At 41.8% G+C, this 22,702-nt stretch overlaps 1 protein-coding gene across 4 annotated transcripts in view; it reads left to right on the top strand.

Annotated features, from left to right (window-relative positions):
- The window catches only part of LOC107381977 (A-kinase anchor protein 13), a 201,188-nt gene that overhangs the window by 73,805 nt on the left and 104,681 nt on the right, over window positions 1-22,702 (top strand). For all 4 annotated transcript variants that reach the window (XM_070554723.1, XM_070554721.1, XM_070554722.1 and 1 more), the window contains exons 6-8: window positions 16,194-16,377; window positions 18,929-19,124; window positions 19,369-21,394. In XM_070554723.1, coding sequence (XP_070410824.1) covers window positions 16,194-16,377; window positions 18,929-19,124; window positions 19,369-21,394 — 2,406 coding nt within the window. The remainder of the gene's footprint in view (window positions 1-16,193; window positions 16,378-18,928; window positions 19,125-19,368; window positions 21,395-22,702) is intronic.

The following is a 22,702-nucleotide window of genomic DNA, read 5'->3' as shown; positions in this document are numbered from 1 at the left end:
ACATACTATTAACAACATTTATTAACACAAAACACGCAGCTTATAAAAGAGTGCAAAGAGTCAACAGTCCAACAGCAATAAATCAACATAAAAACCCAGGGCAGCTGTTGTGCGCAAATCAAGTGAACAACTTATCAATGAGCAGCATGAGTGCAAATAGGCCCGTAACAGTCAACAAGAGTTGAATAACCATAAACATTGAAATTATAAAAATTATTGCAACCAAAACAACTGCATTAAAATTTAAAAAATAAAAACTCTCCCTCACACGGCCACACACGCGCGCGCGCACACACACACACACACACACACACACACACACACACACACACACACACACACAGGAGTGTGAACATTACGGCATGTTGCAGCAAATCTAGTTAAGATTTCTCGCCAGAAAAACCAGCATGTTTACTTTTTCTGGGTTCAAGTTTGTACGTTGTGGACCAACAACTTTACCTGCGGTGCTGAAAACCCGCTCCGATGGTGAGCTGGTGGCACAAATACATAGATACCTCCGGGCCAGTCGTGACATCTGGGGAAAACGACTGTCAGCATATTTCCACCAGAGAAGAGGGTCTTCGTCCCCTTGAATAACAGGTTCCAAACAGTACGCTGTTATTTCAGCTCCAGCTCGCTGCTCTGCGCCGACGGGACCCTCCGGCGCAGCGTCAGCGGCTCGTTTTTGCAGGAGAGCCCCCAGAGACATCTTTCTGCGTGGGGGTTCAGGTTGTGCTCGTTCCTCTATGTTTCGGATGGCCACTGCTTCTGGTGCTGCTTGCCCCTCTAAGCTCACAATCTCAGCCTGTAATTCAGCTTTGATTTCAGCCAGTGCGTTGTCATCAAGCTCATGTCTGCCACGGTAACGAGGATCGAGGAAAGTGCATTTTCGCATTAATTTGCGCACTGAGTCAGATTCATACTTGGCCTCCAGCATTTTTAGAATTGTGGTTTTTATTGACTTTGTAAGCTGGAGGCCATCTTCTGATACAGCCAACACGCTCTCCCTGCAGAGCTGGAGTATGGGGAGGATAGAGGAACTGGTCACATAGTTTTCACCAGACAAAATATCAGTGAAGTCACCAACAGGTTTCAGTGCGCCGTTCACAGCTTTCAAGATATCAGTATCCTGCCAGTGCAGGGACAGGTTGCTTCTTCTGTCATCAGACAGGACGAGCTTGATGGCTGGGGCCTGCTCGAGGATGCGCTCTACCATCGCCAGTTTGGAGCCCCAGCGAGTTGCGCAGTCCTGCCGACGGACGAATGACACACTAAATTAATAACTAAATAAATAAACGAATTATATTGTTAGTTGCATGATCTAACGTTATCAGATTCAGATATAGACTAAATGTATGCTTACCGTTATGAGACTATGCTCTGGGAGTCCCAACTCCACTTGCTTCTTGTGGAGTTCAGTTTTACGTTGCCAGCTGTGTGAAAATGCCCCCACAATGCTGCGGCATAATCCGAGGGCACGCTCAGTTTTTTGCTTATGGTCATGCAATGCATTTGTGATCGCCAAGTTTAGATTGTGACCAAAGCAGTTAAGCCACGGCCACTGCAGGGACCTGATTGCAGCAGAAATGTTTGCAGCGTTGTCAGTTATTATGGCTGAAAGTTTTTCCTCTTCGAGTTTCCAGTCCTGAAGTGCAGCTTTGAGCGCAGCAGCAAGATTCCCCGCTGTGTGACTCTCTGGAAAATAGGTTGTTTGGAGGCATTCGGATTCAAGTTTCCACTCAGGTGTAATTATGTGGACAGTCAGAGACATGTATGGTGTCATATTAACCGACGACCACATGTAAGTTGTTAAGGAAAAATGATCTGCTCCTGACAGCAACGCCTGAACATCGTCTCTGACTTTAACATACAAACTTGGGATAGCTGTTTGTGAAAAATGTTTCCGTCCGGGCAGCTCGTACTGGGCATGTAGGACCGTTACCATGTCCTTAAATGACTTTTTTTCCACCGTGTGGAAAGAAACCATTTCCTTTGCCAAATATGTTGTCACAGCATCAGTGCAAGTTTTCCAACGGAGACTGTCCCTTTTATATTTTGTTGTTTTGGCAAAGGCCCCTATTATTGTCGGCTGCGAGTAACTGGTGGTGGACTTTGTTGTTGGTCCTGGTCGTGCATCGGTGTCAGTGAGAGGTGTTGAAACTGTTGCACTGATTGAACTCAGAGCCAAATTCGTCCTCGCGGCAGTGAGTGGGTGGTTGATTCTGAGATGTGTCCGTAGGTTTGAGGTGTTTCCATTTCTCGCGGTTACCGTTTTATTGCATAATTTACAAATTGCCTCGTTGGGATTCACCGGCTCTCCTTTGTCATTTGGTTTGAAGCTGAAAAATTCCCAAATTGCAGAGGTTGTTTTCTTTTTGGACACCAAGTCAGTCGGTGCGCAACCTGCCGTCTTTCACTCAGCCTTTCTCCTCCGCACTGTCAAGTGATTACGTAACGTCACGTTCATTAACTTTATGAAATATCTCCAAAGCTTACAAAACATTTAAAAATATTTAAGTAAAAACAAAATTTCAAAAACGCATCAGTTTTATACATGAAATGACTTATTTATCTTTTTAATAGATTTTTACATTTTTAATCCTTGTCTCCTAAGTGCACGCACGCACAGCTGTTTTTCATGACGGTTTTTGGGTGGTCTTAGCAATTTTTGGGTGGTTTTAAACCCATTTATTTTTCGGTTGTGTTGTGTGTTTTATGGTTCAACTTAAGACAAATATTTATTTTTCTTCTTTAAATGTAAGGGGACTCAAAGACTCAATTAAACGCAAGGCTATCTTTTTATTCTGCAAGGGGCAAAAATCTAACTTCTTTTTTCTTCAAGAAACTCATTCGGACAAAACTGATGAAAAGTTCTGGTCTCAACAGTGGGGAGACAAAATCCTCTTCAGTCACGGGTCCAATCGCTCAGCTGGGACAGCAATATGTTTCAACAAGATTGAAGGGGATGTGTTAATAGTCAAAGCTGACTCTGATGGACACTGGATTGCATGCATAACGAAAGTAGACGGGGTACTTGTGATGTTAATTAACATTTATGGATACAATAATGAACAGAAAAACAAATGTCTTCTCTTTCAAATCTCCAACATTATTGAAGAATTTAAAAATAAATATGCCACAGACCATATCATAATGGGAGGGGATTTTAATCTAACTCAGGATGAATGGTTAGATAGATGGCCAAGCAAATACTCTTATCATCATCCAAATCAAATAATGAGTGACTTTATGAACCAGAATAATCTAGTGGATATTTGGAGAGAGCAAAATAAATATGCTAGATCTTTCACTTGGAGAAAACCTAATGGTCAGGCATCCTCAAGAATTGACTATTGGCTAATATCTAATGCTATAGCAGACTATAAGTGTTCTTCAACAATATCAAGTAGTCCTTTAACAGATCACTGTGTAGTTAATTTAAACATAACATGTTTACAAGAAGAAAAAAAAATATCAGAGATTACTGGAAATTGAATCATAGTCTACTAGAAAATAGGGAATATTGTGACGGCATAAAGAAAATTATAAGAGACACTAAAAAAGATAATGATCTTCAAACAGCTGTACAAAAATGGGAATTTCTTAAATTTTCTATAAGGAAACACTCTATTTTCTTTAGCAAAAAACTAAAAAGACAAAAAAATGAGAAGGAGTCGAATCTCATTCAAATAATTCTTGATATATATGGTAAAACTGATTGGTGTGAAGAAGACAGAATAAACTTAGCCAAATCACAAAACGATTTGGATGAAATTTATTTACAGAAAGCTCAAGGAGCTTATATTCGGTCAAGAGCCAGATGGATGGAGGAGGGGGAAAGAAGTACAGCGTACTTCTGCAGGTTAGAAAAACAAAGACAAGGTAAAAATTCTATCTCATCCCTAATAATTGAGGACAAAGAATGTACAGATTCCAAAAAAATTGCTAAAGAAGTATTTCAATTTTACAGCAAAATCTATGAAGCCTCATTTGATGAAGGAAATGCGGAAACCTTTTTTAACTTAATTCAACATAATATCCCCAAAATTGAAAACAGTTTTAAAAATGATTGTGAGGTAGACTTGAAATTAGTAGAGCTGGATGAGGCAATAAAAAAGATGCGCTTAAATCGTTCACCTGGTCCTGATGGTCTAACGTCAAACTTCTATAAACATTTTTGGGATGAAATTAAATGTTTACTTTATAATGCTATAAAGGAATGTATTAATTCAAATGAACTAATGGTAACAATGAAACAAGGAATAATTAAATTAATACCCAAACCTGGTAAAGACAAACGATTCCTAAATAATCTAAGACCAATAACTTTATTAAACACAGATTATAAAATCCTGACAACTGCATTGGCTACTAGACTGAAAAAGGGTTTATTAAAAGTTATTAGTCCAACTCAATCAGGTTTTTTAAAAGGAAGATCAATACACAATAATATTCGTATGGTTCTTGATATTATGGATTATAAAGCTTTGTTCCCAGATGACGGATTGATCTTATTCTTGGATTTTTCTAAAGCATTTGACTCTGTGGAACACAGGTTTATACTTAAAACCCTACAATTCTTTGGCTTTGGTGAAAAATTCCTAAATGTAATCGCTATGTTACATAAAGATATTAATAGTTCCGTTTCACTCTCTAATGGAACCTGCCCTAGATTTCAAATTTCAAGAGGAATCAGACAAGGATGCAGTCTTTCCCCCCCTTATTCATTTTAGTCACTGAGCTGCTCACTATTCATCTAAAGTCATCAAAAGTCCAAGGTCTAAATATAAATGATAATTCTATCCTAGTTAGTCAATTAGCGGATGATACAATCCTGTTCTTAAAAGACAGAAGCCAAATCCCAACAGCGTTAAAAACAATTAAATTATTTTCAGAGGCATCAGGACTAAATCTCAATATTGATAAATGTGAATTAATAAAAATGCATGAAGGCCCGGAGACCTCCTTGTTTAACATCCCTGTTAAAAAATAAGTCTGCTATCTAGGAATTTATATTACAAATGTTCCAAGTGATAGAAACCAGAAGAACTTTCTGAACACAGTAGAAAAAAACAAGAAAATTTTAAACAGTTGGCTTCAAAGAGATCTGACAGTATTTGGAAGAACTCTTCTAACAAAGATGGAATCCATTTCTAGACTGATATACCCTGCTCAATCATTGGCCATATCTCCTAAAATTATTAAAGAAATAAATAAAATGAATCTTGATTTTATATGGAAGAACAAAAATCACTACATTCGAAAAAGCGATTTAATTAAGAATTATGAAGATGGTGGTATAAAAGCAATAGATTTTGACATTTTGAATGTAGTATTAAAAATTAAATGGCTTAAATCCTTCTTAATAAATAGAGAGGAAATTTGGCATACAATTCCGAAATTTATATTTGAAAAAGTTGGAGGAATGGAATTCCTATTAAGATGTGATTTTGAAATCCCGAAGTTGCCTCTCAAACTTTCTGAATTCCACAGACAAGTCCTCTTTTTTGGAAAAATGGTTTTCAAACATAACTTCAGCCCACATGATGTTCCGATATGGAATAATAGAACTATTTTGGATAGAAACAAAACCATATTTGTAAAAAGTTGGATGGACAGAGGAATTTGGTCAGTGACACATATTTTAGACGAAAATGGAAATACCTTTTCACTTAAGAATTTCAATCTCAAATATGATGTTGACATTCCTGAAAATGAATATAATAAGGTGATTAAAAATATCCCAAGTGCTCTGGTTCATCTAGTTAAAGCTTCTATCGGTTATATATTTAACCCTAGACTCAAAATATTAGCAGTTGATGGGATAGAAATTTTCAATAAAAAATGTAATAATATTTTCCTGAGAAACAAATTAAACAAAACCTTTTATCCAAACCCAATACTCCGATTCTCGTCACTACACAACTTTTCAAAAGGAGAAATTAAAGTTTTGAGAACCAACTATCTAAAATTCTCTTTACCCCCAAAGTATAAAGAAGTCCATTTTAAAATCTTGAATGATATTTACCCATCTAACCATTTTATACAAACTAGATTTAAATTCAATGTGGAAAAATGTTACTTATGCAAACAAAACGATGAATCGACTAAACATCTTTTCTATGAATGTGATCAAATTTTAATGATGTGGAAATCACTCCACGATTGGCTGAACTCCAATCAAATTTATATAAACAATTTCACAGTTGAAGATATCTTATTTGGCATTATACTTAAAGATAAAAATAATGAATTTCTAATTAATAATCTCATAATCTTAACAAAATTTTTCATACACAAATGCCGATATCTCAAAAATCCACCTACGTGGAATAATCTCAAAAATGAAATTAAACTGCTGTTGAGATCCATAGGTAAAATGTCCACCCCCAATGCTATAAAGCTTTATGATTTCATTATGAACACTAATCTCTAACTGCTTTTTGGATGATATACACAATTGACCTTGTTTGCTCTTTAACTTCCCCCTTGTAAAACTTTATTTATATTCACATAATTTGTTTTTTCATGCTGTCTTATTTGTATCCTTTCATGTTCTATTTGTTTTTGTTTTTTTTGTTGTTTTTGTTTATTGTCTTTTTACTATACCAAATTGAATTATAGGTACAAAATGAAAGTTAAGATGAACACGAACTTTGGAGCTACTCTGTAATGTCATTCTGCTAACAATTTTTGAAATGTAGTCGTTTTTGTTCGTTTTACAAAGGTTCAATAAAAGTTCTTTAAAAAAAAAAGTTTTTCATGACGGTATTGGAACTGACACGTCGCTATTTTGTAATACCGCATGTATACGGTAATACCGTAATACCGCCCAAGCCTAGTTCCAAGAATGAAATACCTAAGAAGAAACTGCTCTCACGCTCTTTGCTAACCACTTCTTGTTTGAGCCATGTGACAAGCTCGATTCTTCTTCTGCGGTTGCCCAGTAAACATAATTTGATGGTAGCACTTGCACCCTCTAGTGGAATATAATATATTACTCCCCAGCCCAGCAGAAGAACTTGAAGCAATTAACCAGGCAAAACTGTTTTACCTAGTTACTACATTAACAGCAATTAACAGGTTAACTAGTTAACTATGCACATCCCTAACTTTTACCATGCAGTCTGTTGTCTCTGTGGCCCTTGATTTGAGTTGTAGTGAGAGTTATCCCCATTTAACTTCTTGCTTTATGAAGCACTTTGCCAGTTGAATAATAAATTGCACTTTCACTCAGAAGCACTATTACTGAAGCAGCAGAGTGGAAGTAAACACATTTTACATGACTGCACAGAGAGCCTCGGTGTTTAAGTAAATCACAGTTGGCTGCTGCCCCACTAACAGTCAGACTTGGTTGGTAGTAACATTACCCAGGCTCAAATACACCCCACCTTTTCTGCAACTTGTGTCATAACTTATCTGCGAATAAAACTACTTTTCTATTGTTTAGGTTGTGTGCCTGCAGCAATTGTGAATTTCTGGGCTGATTCTTGTCATAAAATATCAAATTTAACTTAGAAGTCAACACTGATTTATACTTTAATGTAGTTTCCCTTTAATGTCAGAGAGATTTCAACATTTAAAACATGCAGATGGTATGATGTGATTTAAACCTTTTGCCATTGACCAGGGAAGGAATGATTAGATAGACATGAACTCTCCATTAACTTTGGTGGCAATCCAATTCAACATGGCTGCCACACTTAATTCAGCTGAGCAAACAGCAAAACAGCTATAAATAAATCACTTTAGCGGAGCTAAAAGCTGACGCACAATCACAACTGAGTGCTAACAGATTCTGTGAAGACTGAAAGAGATCACATGTAATGTTATATTAATGATCACAGTTTTTCTCCCAGGAAGATGACTTAAAGTGCATCTTTAATGTTCTTGGTAGAAAACATCATCTAAGGTCAAAAAGTTACGTCAGGTTTTCAAATAACTAGCACGTGTTTAAGAATACTAAATTCAGGGAAGTGGGCAGGCTTCCCTAAAACATGCGGTTTTGGAGTCACGTGACCCATTACGTACCTCAAAGAAAACTTACAGGAAGACGTGCTTGACTCCGGTTATTTTTAGTTGACGAGGTAACACATATTCAACTAGTTGAACGATAGTTAATGTTTGTTTTTGTTGGGGTTGTTCAAACTCCTTTTGGCTGAACATCGTGGTCCTCCATCGCCACAACAGAAATCAGGTACAAGTTTCTGTCGAAATATATTTGAATAACAAAAATGCTCTAACTAGTTAGCATTTCCAAGTCTGTGTGCATTTTGAAGTTCCCACGCTTCAGCAGCTCTTCCTTCACCATTTAAATTAATTATCCCTGTTCAGCCTGTTCCCATCAACTCTTGCTGCTGGCTCAACACTGTATGGCCGTGCACCTTCCGTATGTAACATAAATGTATATTCGTATTCAGAAACTGGAGCTCCGTGCTGCTGCTGCAAATCCATTCTTTTCTGAGCAGAGTCGGGAACGTTTTCCTTGAACGTCGTCACTTCCAGTTTCTAGCAAGAGGCGCTGTTTTTAGATGAACTAGGAGAGCATAGTTGGAACAGTAATAGCACATTTTTTTATCAGATAGCTTCATTTTAGTAAATGAAAATATAAAGTTTAGACCTGTTACAATATAAGGGCTTCAACATGTGCTTAACGTGGAAGACGCACTTTAAGTTTAAAATGCTGGAAGGAGGGGATGCTTGGTGTGTTTTGCATTCATTGACTCAAACAATTCTGGGTGTGTTTGTGGAGCTCCACGCACAGACGGCAGAAATGAATGTTTCTGTGTAAACAAAGACACATTTTTATCAAAATTGAAGTACCAATTTTCTCCAGCCGTTTACTCAGATGACAATTAGAAGAAGCTAAATGAGCTGATATGGATGATAAACTCTGAGAGGTAATTGCTCTGTGTAAAGCAGCATAAATAAGACTTCTGGGAGTAGTTAGTGTGCTGCCTCTGCTTCCAGCTATCGCTCAGATTACATCTTATGGCTCGGCTCTAATCCAGATAATAGATCAAACCAGAACAAATGACAACATTTTAGACTTAACTGAAAGAAAATAGGATTCATGTCCCAAGAAATGTGTGGTTGAGATTGAAAAGATACACACTCATTAGAATGTTATTCTTTGTTAGTATTGAGTTTGAGAAGCAGACTCATCAAATCCGATTCTCAATAATGACCTCCCTCTCAGTTCGAGTAGACCCTCTTGTTACTGAAATACATCTCTTAAAACACACACACACACACACACACACACACACACACACACACACACACACACACACACACACACACACACACACACACACACACACACACACACACACACACACACACACACACACACACACACACAGTGACTTCTTTGCATTGAAGTCAGTTGACACAATGTCTGTGTGGAAGTTGGCTTCCAGCTGTGGTGAGTGATGTGAGCTCTAATAGGCTGTGCTGCACAATTTGTCACCTCTTCAACACAGGACGTTCTGCAGCGCTGAACTGCAGGGAAGAATGGGGAGTGCTGCTTTGCTCTCCATTTATCAGATCTGTCAGATGATGGATAGCAGTAAAATGTAGGTGGAGGCGACGGTGCTTTGTCTCAGCCACCCTTCACACCGTGGACACACAGCAGTCACAGATTTCACCCTAGCTGGCCGTTTATTGTTGTCTGAGATATTCATTTCAGCTGGAAAAACTTGCATGTCATTACAGACGGTTAACATTTCTCAGTTGATTCACCAGCTCTGAACAAGCTTCTGCTCTCAAGAGTTCAATGATCTGGGGTCAGGGTGTCACTAATCACAGCTACATCAATATACGACCAATGATCTGATGATCTTTAAGGCCCCTTTAACAGTGGATTGAAACCATGTTGTGCTCTGCACCACTTAACGACCATGATTGGAAATTGTAAAGGCAGTAGTAATGCTACTCTGAGTATCTATCAAATTAGGGTTCTTGCTGTTTTCTGCATGCCTGAGAAACTCTCCTGTGACTTGACCAAGCTCTAGTCAGCAGTACTTGACGATCCTAGTTCTCATTCGGGTACAACTTTCTCAGCTCGGCTCAGGATGCAGCCGAATGCCAGAAAATCACACAGACACAATGATGTTGGTGAAATCACATTTCACAATATCTCAGTAGTGTGATGACTATAATTACTATGAAATGCAGCAGCATTTGTTTTTACCAATGACCAGACAAGACTGTGAATGTAGTAGTACAATTAGCCTGCTACGTGAACCTTCTGTTGCAGAAGATCACAGTGTTCCCCCCACAAAGGCTCAGGCGTGGCTCAGCGGTCCATGCTCACCTTCCCCCGCAAGCCATGGCTGGAAACTTTTCTTGGGGAAACACTGGATCGCCAGTTTGTTATTTTTTGTTAAGTACACAGAACAAAAACATAAATGCAACACTTTTGTTTTTGCTCCCATTTTTCATGAGCTGAACTGAAACATCTGCAATTTTTTCTGCATGCTCAAAACACCCTGACTCTCAAAAAATTGTTCTGAAATCTGTCTACATGTGTGGTAGTGAGCACTTTACCTTTACCAATATAATCCATCCCACCTCACAGGTGTGGCATATCAAGGGGCTGATTAGACAGCATGAATAATGTACAGGTGTGCCTTAGACTGCCCACAAAAAAAGGCCACCCTGACATGTGCATTTTGATCAAACAGCACAATGCCACAGATGTTGCAACCTTTGAGGGAAAGTGCAATTGGCATGCTGACTGCAGGAATGTCTACCAGCGCTGTTGCCTGTGAAATGAATGTTAATTTCTCTACCACAAGCCGTCTCCAAAGACGCTTAAGAGAATTTGGCAGTACATCCAACCAGCCCAGGACCTTCACATCCAGCATGTTCATCACCAGGATCGCCTGAGACCAGCCACCCAGAAAGCTGCAGCAACAGTCAGTATGCACAACCAGAGAATTTCTGCACAAACTGTCAGAAACCGTCTCAGGGAAGCTCATCTGCATGCTTGTCGTCCTCATCTGCGTCTGGACCTGACTGCAGTCCGTCATCGTAATGGACTTGAGTGGGCAAACACTCACATTCTATGGTGTTTGGCACATTGGAGAGGTGTTCTTTTTACAGATGAGTTCCGATTTTCACTGTTTAGGGCAGATGGAAGTCGCGTGGCATCGTGTGGGTGAGCAGTTTGCTGATGTGGAACGAGTGGCCCGCGGTGGGGTACTGGTATGGGCAGGCGTATGTTGTGGAAAATGAACACAGGTGCATTTTATTGAGGGCATTTTGATTGCACAGAAGTACCAGGATGAGATCCTGAGGCCTATTGTTGTGCCATTCATCCAGGGGTGGACTAGGACAAAATTTCATATTACATTCAAACCGATTAATCAATCCCTTGCCAATTAATAGTTACAGTTCTTTTGAACATCTTATTCTTAGTTTTCCTAATTCTGATTAAAACTCTAAAACCACTCTTGTTTGTAGTTATGTATTGTCCACCAGGCCCTTACTCTGAGTTTTTGGATCAGATCTTTCTTTTTTTTTTTAATCTGATTTGGTGCTAAATGCTGATACGGTCATTGTAGTGGGGGATTTTAACATTCATATGGACATTGACTTAGACTTAGAAGCACTTAGAAGCTAACAAAATAATTACCATCCTCCCTAATATGATTTATTTTCCTCAGTAAGTGAGGCAGCATCAAAGGTAACTGTAGAACTTCATCTGTGTTTGAACCGTTTTTATTCAGTTGAGCTTTCAGCGCTATCAAAAATATTAGCTTAATCTAAACCTTCAACTTGCCTTTTAGATCCAATCCCAACCAAATTATTTAAAGATGGATTTCCTTTGGTTACTGCCCCATTCTAGATATAATCAATCTATCCTTAGTAAATGGATATCTATCACAGGTTTTTAAGATTGCTGTAATCAAACCTCTATTTAAGAAATCTTCTCTGGATCCAAATGACCTAATGACTTGTAGACCAATATCTAACCTTCCATTTTTATCCAAAGTCCTTGAGAAAATAGTGGCCAATCAAGTATGTGAGCGTCTAAACACTAATGATCTGTTTGAGGATTTTAAGTCCGGTTTTAGAGAGTAAACGGCCCACTGGGACAGTGCCACAATGCCAGATCGGCCTGTCCACACCTGCATTCATCCACGGCCATCACCTCATGTTGCAGCATGATAACACACATGATAACACATGGTCCCATATTGCAAGGATCTGTACACAGTTCCTGGAGGCTGAAAACATCCCAGTTCTTGCATGGCCAGCAAACTCTATGCGACAGAGATGTGTTGCCCTGCGGGAGGCAAATAGTGGCCACACCAGATACTGACTGGTTTTCTACCCCACCACCCCCCATGAAGCAAAACTGTGCACATGTCAGGATGTCATCACTCCCACAAGGTTCCTTTCTTATTGCTGTGCTCATGACCAGTGACCAGGCTATAGGGAGCCTAACCCCAGTTTCACACTGAAAGCACCGCAAAAGATAGGATCGGAAGTCACGCCCATCTACTTCCGGACCATGGGGCTAAAAACGCTATTTTCTAATCTTGCTTGTTATGAGCCATGGATTTCACGTATGATGTCTGTGAAGACACATTTTGATGTCAAGAAAGAGCTTATTTTCGAGTAGGGGTAAACATTATTTCAGGTTTTGTGTGAAAATAAGTCCAGGACTAGAAATGTGCTTCACTAAAGTGATACCATTGAACCAGACACGAAGAAAAACAGAAATCCTCCCTTTAGCACGAATGAACCACCATAAATCTGTCCGTGTGTTAAGTAGCAACTACGCTATGGGAAAAGAGATTTTGTGGTGGTCTGATTTGTCTGATGCTGTTCCTCTCCACTGCCAGGATTAACTGCCACAAAAACACTTCACTGCACTTCTGAAGCGATATTGGGATTAAATAAGCCATTGGGTCACACGTAAGCTTCATTTAGATGAAGTTGCATTGCTGCAATACTTTTATTTTGAAATTTACCAGGGATTTTACATTGAAACCATGTGTAATTTCCTGTCTAGCCTTATGTTAACTGCGGAAATCGATGCTGCCCAGAACTGGCTCGCAGAAAAAAATAGAACCTAATTCTATCTTTAGTGGCGTGGCGTGGTGTGCTGCTTCTGGGACGTCTCTGAAAATTGGCGCGTCGCAGCTGGTTTGTAACACTCCATAAACTATATTGGATTCTATTTGAAGCAATGCCGTTCCGCGCCCCAGATGCTTCCAGAGTGCAGTAGGGGTTAGACCCCCTGTAACACATTCCTGCCACTAAAACACCAACTCTCATGTTTAGCTCCCATTGGGACATCCAGCTGTGGTGATACACCACTTTTAACAACTGCTGTTGGATCAGCTAGTGTTACTCTGTGGTGTCAAATGTTATTATATTATGATTATACCATAATATGACAGTTTTTCTACAAACAATTATATACAGCCCCAGCTGAGTAACCGGTTAGCTCATGTCACCTGTTTCATTTGCCTCCTATTGTGTGTTTGTGTGGGAGTTTGTTTTTGTTAAGGAAAGTTGGGCACAAATGGCAAAAGTGTCTCTAGAATGAAGAGTGTTTAGATTTTTTCCTTTGGTTTTCTGATAAACACGTGATGAATAATGTGACTGGAACAGATAAGAACAACACGTTTTATACCGAGCAAAAATAACTAGCTGAGAGCTTTCTGTTGTCTCTGCCAAGACTCTGTGAAGCTGCTTTGTTGGCTCACGGTCACCAAATGTTCTGCTAAGCCTCTGGTGTTTGTGATTCTTGTTCTGCAGCAGTTGGATCTAACTCCACCAACTCTCGTAGCACGAAACCGCGCAACGACTGCAGCCAGTTTTCAGTAAACCACCAACAGACCCAGCAGTAAAACACTTCCTGCTGCTGTTTGGCATCTCGCATTCCTACCCGGCCCGGCTTGACCAAGTGGAGCGTAACATTCGACCAATTAGCTTGAGCGTTTATCAGAGCAGGGTGGTTCAGGCCAGCCCAGGGTAAATGGGCTGGAACCGCTCATCTGCAGACACAAGAGATGCTGCTAACCGATTATTCTAGAGTAGAAATGAAATATATTTTCTGACCCTTTGAGTTTTCTTTGTTCCTCAGATGATTGTAGCTTTCAGCTTTACACAAATTCTTCCACCAGACAGCTGCTAGAAAAGCTCACAGCCTCCTCAAACAGATGAATATACATCACAACAGTTGAATAGATCCATCTTCTCTCTGCGTCCGTTTCCTTAAATAACCACAAACCATCTGGTTTGATCAGAAACTCGAGTCCGTGTTCAAGTTGAAGCTCTTGTTATCATCATGTCAGAGCAGCGTGACTTGATTGTGGTCCTGTTTTTAATTAGTTTGGATTTACTGAATTATTTGTGCGTAATCCCTTTTGCTTGAGCCTTTTCTAATTCTGTGTTTAAATTCACAAACATTTAAACTGACTTGGAATGGAACAAACTGACATTTACAGAAGAGTTGGAGCAGAAACAGAGCGATGTGATTGTTCTGAGGAAACGTGTTTATTCACCCAGACTCGACATGAGCTGGTCTGTGATCCAGTCAGCAGCCTTTTCTCTCCGAACCTTTGGCAGAAAGGTGAAGTTAGCACATGAATCTCTTTAATTGTCTTTGTGGGGGCTTAAACAGGACTGTTCCAGTGCTTTATGGTGTTAATAGGATGTTTACGGATCTAAAAAGCAGATAATGGACTAAATTAAAACTGGTGCGCTCACCTCAGCAGAACTGAGACAGTGTTTTGTTTTTAATAGCTCTCTAAATTATCTTCTACATTCAGAGCTGTTGGCATTTTCTCCAATTCCATCTGTTTTAGTGTTGTCAAAAAATCGATACCCAGATATAAATCGATACTAAAAGTGGTATCTAAATTAGATATTCCATCCCTGTGGTATCGATATTATGGACTATTATACACAGCCTTCTTCAAGTACACCGACACACACGACAGCCAGATGCCGTAAAGCAGCCTCCGCCTCCCAGACAAACAGAAGAAGACGCCGCATGGCTACATTGCAATTTCCCACGCGAGTTGTCTCCAATCCAAGTTTTGTCTGCCAAATAAATAAACAAAAACATAAACAGCGAATTTGGGAGGCGCTTCACAGCCCAACTTAATTAGCATACCAAGTCCAACACGTAGTTGTATATTCACGCTCATGTGCTTAAAGGAAACTCCCGTTTATTACAACCCGGACTTAATTTCTAGCATGCAGTACGTTTGTTTACTCACGCTGACAACTTTGGTGCTACTTGGATTCCCCGGGGTATTTAGATCCATCGGCGAATCACCGTCTGCGTATATCCATATAACGGGTGTGGACGGGCACCCATGGTGCAGCCTCGAAATAAGACATTATCTGCACCAAAACATCTTCATGTCGAAAGGTTTTGTTAGGAATCATTAACGTGATTCCCCTGTTCGTTTGGAGCGGGTCTGGGATTTCTAGGCGTGAACAGACTAGCTGCGGCTAATCTAACCGGCGCTTTTAATGACGTCACTGCCGTGCGCCAGTCTGTTTTTTATTAAGACTACCGGTAGATGTACCTTTGTCCTACTGTGGAGAAATTTGTTTTCTCCCTTTATTGACCAACAGAGTTGTTCAAAAGTACAGAACAAAACACATGGCATTACATCTTATGACAAAAATGCACCTTAAACAGAGTTTAAGCAGCAAAACATCACTCTGCAAATAGTGTATATATAGTGAGACAATTCATGATTTAAAGTGTTAACTTTCGCCAGCTTTTGTATGCACGTTTTAAAAAATGCTGATACTTGAAAGGTTTAAGCACTTAATACACTTAATTCTTAACATTTAATTTTTGTAATATAAATTGAGGAATGTTATTTTTTGAATAAACTTGTTCGATAAATGGGTGTTTTTAAATAGTATCGAAATCGAGAATCGAGTTTTTTTTTCAAGTATCGAATCGAGTTTGAAATTTTAGTATCGTGACAACCCTACTCTGTTTTGAGAGATTTTTAAAAAATAGATCTTGAGGTTTATGTTGTTTTGTTGGGTCGCTGTTGATGATTTCCTGGTTTCAGTGTGCTGAGCTGCTGCAGGCGACAGTATATTGGAGTGGTTTCCTGGACTGGATACAAGCACGTGTCTCTGCCTTGCCTCGGTTAGGTTGGGTTTGTATTTAATTGTGCATTTTGTCTTGTTCGCAGACCTTAGTCCTCAGGAGACGCTGCTGCATTTCTCGGCGCGGCGTGGCCTCTCCCGGGTGACACGCTTTCTGCTGCAGCAGCCCGGAGCCAGAGAGGCCCTTCAGCTGGCCAACAAAGAGGGCCACACGCCATCTGCTGTTGCAGCGTCACGGGGACACGAGCACGTTCACCAGATTCTCACAAAGTAAGTTTGGCACAGAAACGCTGCTCTTGGTCAGCTTCAGCTAGATTTATTCATCTCAGTTTGAGGCCTTGACACATCTAAAATCTGGCAGATTTTCCATGTTAGGGCCCAGACAACATTTATTCTTATCTGAATTCATTAAGGGATGTATAGTTTTCAATTCTTCCTTCGTTGTTCTTGTATATTCTGAGGGGTGCTAAATGCTCCTGTTGCAACAATCCATCCATTCCATAATCTGTAGTTCTGTGTGTGGATTACTGGTGTGTAATGTGATGAAAGTCCCATGATGCATCAGCGCAGCAGTCCTGTTCAGTGTGCTGCCCAGGAGCCACTTTCAGCCCTCAGTGATGATTTGTGTGGCCCTTGGTTGCAGCTCATGGCCGTCCAGCACAGGCTGTTGATGCAGAAAAGCATTTTATACTCATAATTTTCCTGATGTGAGGCAGAACAACATCTGTAAAAATGCATAAGTCAAATCACAATACAAAGTAATTGTCTTATTTCTCATATTTCTAATATAATTACATTTCCTGGTAATCCAAAAACCAGAAACTTTTACTAAAACCCAGATTTGTGAGCATCCTTGAGAAAACGTGGCTGAAGCACGTCAGCGAACATGACAGAATAAAGCTCGACCCAGATCCTGTTCTTGTTGCTAATGACTGACTCAACTCAGACAGTCCCTTAAGGCGTAGAGAGTCATGTTCTGCTGAGCTGTGGTGGCCTCATGGAGGGGGCCATTGTCTAGCACACTGCTGCTAACCACTTAAACTTTCTCCCTCTCTTGATAATAACTTTTTGCTTTTCTTGACGTTGGATGTGCTACTACTAGCTTACCCGTTTAACAATAGATTCACTAGGATAAATACAATAAAGTTTATCTCTCACCAAATACAATATTTACTAAGCAATCACAATGTAACCATAGACACATTGCTTGGTGTGTGTGTGTGTGTGTGTGTGTGTGTGTGTACGTGCGCGTGCCTGCTCTGTCTTCTCGATCCTCAGTGAGTTGTGGAGGATGGCTGCTTATACTGAGCCAGGATTCTCTGGAGGTTTCTTCCTGTTAAAAGGGAGTTTTCCTCTCCACTGTCGCTGCATGCTTGCTTAGTATGAGGATTGCTGTATAGTCACTGACACTAGTCAGTGACTCGATGCAATTTGCTGGGTTCCTTATACAGGAAACATTATTTCTGATTGGCTTAATGAACTGACCTGAATTGGAATGTTTATTATGTGAAGTGCCTTGAGACGACTCTTGTCGTGATTTGGCGCTATATAAATAAAATTGAATTGAATTGAAAATAGCTACAAAGATCTGCATAATCAATCAAACACTCTGTTCTTGACATTAAAATGTTGCGCGTTTCATTTGTTGAACAGGTTAAATAATTACAATAAATCTGTTCTTGCTGATTAAGTCTTTGATGTTACTTTTGAAGATTTTTTGCCAGTGTCTCAGAACGTTTGGACACCACTTGTTTTAGGAAAAAAAAAAACGTCATTGGTGCTTTATCCAGATTATCCAGAGTTCATGTAGGCCTTGCATTTAAATCCTAACGATTTCATTGTTAGAACCTTCTAAAGATTGAGGAGAGAGTTTTCTATCCTGCAGCAGCTTTATGAAACTAATCGGCAGCAGCCTCACCTCAGCGCTCGTTTCTGCTCTCTGCTAACGGTTGTGTGGCGCTGAATCAGAAGGCAGATGGTTTGGTTCTTCCTTCCTTTTGTTGTTATGTTGTTTGTTGTCTTCACAGAACAATGACAGCATTCACGTAGCCCCCGCGTCAGCCTGGCCTACCGCTCTCAGCTGCAGTCGGACAGTCGAGGACAAATAGGACAGTTGTAGGCTGTCAGTATTGTTCCAAAAGAATCCAGAGAGATGGAAAACTGCAGAGGAATGTATGAATGTGCTCTGTTTGAAGCTGTAATGTTGTGTCCACAATGGTACCTCCTTACAGGGAGACTAAAGGGGTCATACTAACTCCTTCTTTTACAGCCAAACGTTTAACCACAGTACAGCGTCCTAATGAGCAGACTGGTACTCAGCCTTAGGAGGAAAGGCACCCTTGTATGTCTCCGAAGCCCTCCGTGTGTCTGCAGCAGAATAGTTTTCACTTGAAAACGAGGATGTCACTAGCTGAAAGAAAACAACCACTTAGCCAGATTCCTTGTTGCCAGGCGTCGCTTTACAACCTCCAGCTCTCTTTATGTTTGTAATTGCATTTCGCTCAGGAAAAGTGAAGTCACTTGCAGCCCGGGTGGTGACTTCAGCTGACGGGCCTCGGAGTCAGCGATCCACCCAGGATTGCGCAAGCCGATCTGCCTCACTGGGAGGAGTATCCTCCTCACAGCGGTGTCTCTGGAGGAGAAAAAACTCCGAAACCCTCAAGTTTCATCAAGACAAAGCAGGAGCAGGATTGTGGTTTTTGTAGAAGGCTTATCAGCAGGGACGGGCCTTTTAACCAGGTTATCACAGGATGTTTTAATGTGTTTGTGCTGGACTGGATGCAGCTTTCGGACTTTTTCTACTGTGTTTTTTTCGCGGCAGGGCTGGGGCTAATGCAGAGACGGACAAGGCCACTGAAGCTGCTCTTCTGGTTTCTGGGGAAGCCTGGGTGTTTTGCCACCTCCCCACATTAAACACACACACTCTGACAGTGAAGGTCCTGCCCGGCTGTGAGGCTCCATCCTTTCAGAAGAGCGTGGAGCATCTGCTGCACTCCATTTCCCACCTCCACACCAAGGTGAGCCACAACGCTGCAGCCTTCCAGGGGCTGTCGGCTTCACCCGAGAGCCCTGCTGCTGCTGGGCGATCTGGACAGTGTGTCTTTTCACCGCCCCGGTTTTTTCTTTCATTTTTAAGCGTGGTTTGTATAACCATTGGAACACCTTATGCAATCACAGAGTTGGCTCCTGATAAGAACCAGAGAGCAGCTCACAAAAACAGACAGAAGTAACGTTTTCCTCCTCTGTGTGTGTGCTCTGTAGGGAGTTGGTGTTCTGGAGCTACAGTTGGACTCTCTTCACACTGCTGCTGAATGCTGTGATGGTGTGAAAACAGACCTAACCTGTCAGGAGCAACTCCAGCAGCCCTGTGTGACGTCACCTCGCTTGGATACAACCACTGAAAGCAGCCAGGGAGAAAACAACAAAGTGGAATGTAGCATCACTGCTGTTTGTGAGCTCGGTGAGATCGAGAAAGGCTGGAGTCTGAGTTCAGAATTACGCCCCCTGGAACACGGCCTCTGCCCCCCACAGGATCAGGTGTGTCTCGGTTCAAGCGCTGAGGGAGAGCCGACCCAAACGGAGCAGGAGGGGGGTGCCGTGTCTGGCCAGAATCTGAATTTGTGTGACGGGAGTGACGGGGCAGAGGGTGAGGCTGGGGCGGAGAGTGTCACTGTGGGAATCCTAGCAGCAGCAAGCTGTGGTAAACATGCAGAGGAAACTGATAGAGGAGAGGCTGTGATCCAGGAAGAGCAGGAGGCCAAGAAGGGAGAGGACCAGTCTGAGCAGGAAGTAGAGGACGACACGGCCAGGAGGAAGGAGGAGAGCATCCTTGAGTCAACACCTCTAATCACTGCCGGTGGGGACACGAACACTTCAGTCATGGGCCAGTCTCTGTTCTCAGGGAGCTCCGAAGCTTCAGACTCCTCCGATTCACAAGGGAAGGCTGAAGATGTGAAGAAAGACACAAACATTAGCCAGGAAGATGGAGGTGGTGTAGCTGAAGAGGACGTAGGGAGTGAAGAGTTAACAGACCCCGTATCAGCCCCGAGGGACACACCCAGTCCACCTCCGATAGGCTGCAGTGATGTAATAGAGGAGCGTGAGTCGGCTGCTCCATGTCTCCTGATAGAAGGCCTCCATGAGGGGGAACCTCCGCCAGACATAAACAGCCATGAACAAAACCAGGAAACAGCTGGTAGGAATTATGGAGCAGAGCAGCAGCAGGGCTTGGCTTCAGAAGCTGCTCGTCATTCTGGGAATTGTTCTAGAGCTGTGAGCGGTAAAGAGCTGGATGGTGAGGACTTTTCTGTTCAAAGGGAAGGTTTTCTTTCAGATCAACCTGAGGAAACAGACATTTGGGCTCCTGGCAGTGCCTCGGAGGACACACAGGGTGATCTGAACTCGGAGGCATCTCCAGAGAACATGGTGACTAAAAAAGCAACGGATCCTGAGTTGGGCGTGGCCCATGGCCACTCCAGTGACGATGAAGGTAGCTTTAGATCTTTTGGAAGCTCTTCAACAGAAGTCTTTAACTCTGCTCAGGACAATCACACAGTGGATGAAGAGGACTTGCTCCACACGAAGGTGACTGAACCCTCCTCAACAGACCACAAAACCGAGGACCTAAATCGTTTAAAACCGACTGAAACCAATGAGCACCCTTTAAATGTGGAGTCAGGGCTCTCCTTGGAGTCTGGTCCTTTCGGTGAACAGACTCCTTCAGACTGCATCGAGGGTAACCCTGAAGCTGAATCACAGCCCCAGATGGTGGGGACCACCGTGGACCAGATCCCAGAGCTCACTAAGGAGGGTTTGTTTATGGAACCAGTGAACAAGGAAGCTTCAACGGAGAATAAAGGAGAGGTTGGTGAGTCTGGCAGCTCTGAGCTGAATATAAGGATCCAGGGTAGTACATCAGAGCTGGTCCCATCTTCACCAGGACCATGGGCCACAGAGGAGAGCAACGACGACGTTCCACAGATGGACACTGGTGATAAACCAGTGGGAACAGAGGAGAGTGGGAATGTACAGTGTGTGCTAGCGCAACTCGACTGGGAAGACCTAGACAGGACATCTGATCAGAGGTCAGCTGTGAATCACCTCGCTGTCCTGCTTTCACAAGATGCCAGCACAGAGTCAAACGGAGACAGTCTACCTGATCTGGAAGTAGAACCACATGTTCCCAACACTGAAGCAACTGCAGACATTGACACTGAAAATCCAACAACTGGAGATGTGGTGGGTGGAGTCCCACATGGCTTCCCAGGGAGCAGTAGTACTCAGCAAGGTGGGTAAACTCTCATTTAGTGAGTTTCCTGATGGGGTTAATTTCACTTCCACACTCATACATCCCATAAAGTCCAAGCTAATACGCTAAATCAGATTCTGTTCTCTTCTGGTTGTGGATGAAAACAGAGCTGTTGTGTTTGCCACCGTGCAGCTTGTTTAACTTGTCTGACGCACATTTGTGGTTTAGGAACATTTTTGCTTCATCTTCGTGGTTTTTAGGACTGATTCGCCATCCATTCAAGATTTAGCATTTAGCTGTTAGCTTGTTTGAATAAATAAAGCCAGGGTAGATGATCGTGGAAAAGGCCGTTTCACAATTCAAAGGTCCAACACCCTTTGTTCTGGCAACTCTCACGAGGCACACATCCAGAATACAGGAGCATGAAGGTTACAGATATTGTCAAAGCAAGGATAAAAACATAATATTGTCTTAACTTTTTGACCCGTTGTTGCACCTACAACGCACCTACGTAACCCAGGCCTCCGATGGACTCCTCCTAGTTCGGTGTTGGACAGCAGTTCTCATGACTCTGTCCCCACTGAAAATCTAAAGCCCGGACCACGCTGTTCCTTTTTCGGCTGTCCTAGACAATTCTCTCGCTGTGAACTGAGTCGTGACTAAAACGTGAGGGTGATTAGCAGAACCGTGGCCGTCCAGTGGGACTGGCACAGAGACAGCGTGGTGAGTACTCTCACGATCAAAGTCAGTCTCCAAAAGTCTGATGACTCCGGTCTGCAGCCGACCAATGAAAATACACCAAGGGATTGATGCCAAAACGAGTGAGTGTACAATCTGACAGTAGCATTAGCAGCATTAGCAACAATGGAGGCTACATGTAAGAACATGTGGACAAATCTTTTTGGGAGTTCAGTTCGAGTCTAATAAAAGAAGTATGCAGGGTGGCGCTATTAGCTCTTTTCATCATTGTTGCCCTGAGTATCTGATTTTAGTGACGTACACCTTTCATCAAGTACACTTGTGACGTTAGCGTGTCCTGCTAGAGTAATCCCTCTAGAGCGTGTGACGTGAAGCCGTCCTTTGTGGCTGCTGTAAAACACACAGTTTAGTCCGGAGAGAAGCCGCTGGGACCTAGATCAGAGTTTCGGCACAACTAAGTGACCGTACAATAGTGTGGTGTGCTAGCTCATTTACAGTTGGTACGGAAAGCAGGGATGTCCCGAGCTGATCACATGGTTGGAAATCTGTCCCAGTAATGTGGTTTCAGACTCGATCGGGATTGGGCGTTACATCCCGATCCGGACTCGGATACAGGGTTACACTTCCAGAGGAAGTCTGGAAAAAGAT

This window comes from Nothobranchius furzeri, chromosome 9 (genome assembly GCF_043380555.1).
Source record: "Nothobranchius furzeri strain GRZ-AD chromosome 9, NfurGRZ-RIMD1, whole genome shotgun sequence".
Classification (NCBI taxonomy): Eukaryota; Metazoa; Chordata; class Actinopteri; order Cyprinodontiformes; family Nothobranchiidae; genus Nothobranchius; species Nothobranchius furzeri.
This window is presented reverse-complemented; position numbering and strand designations above follow the sequence as displayed.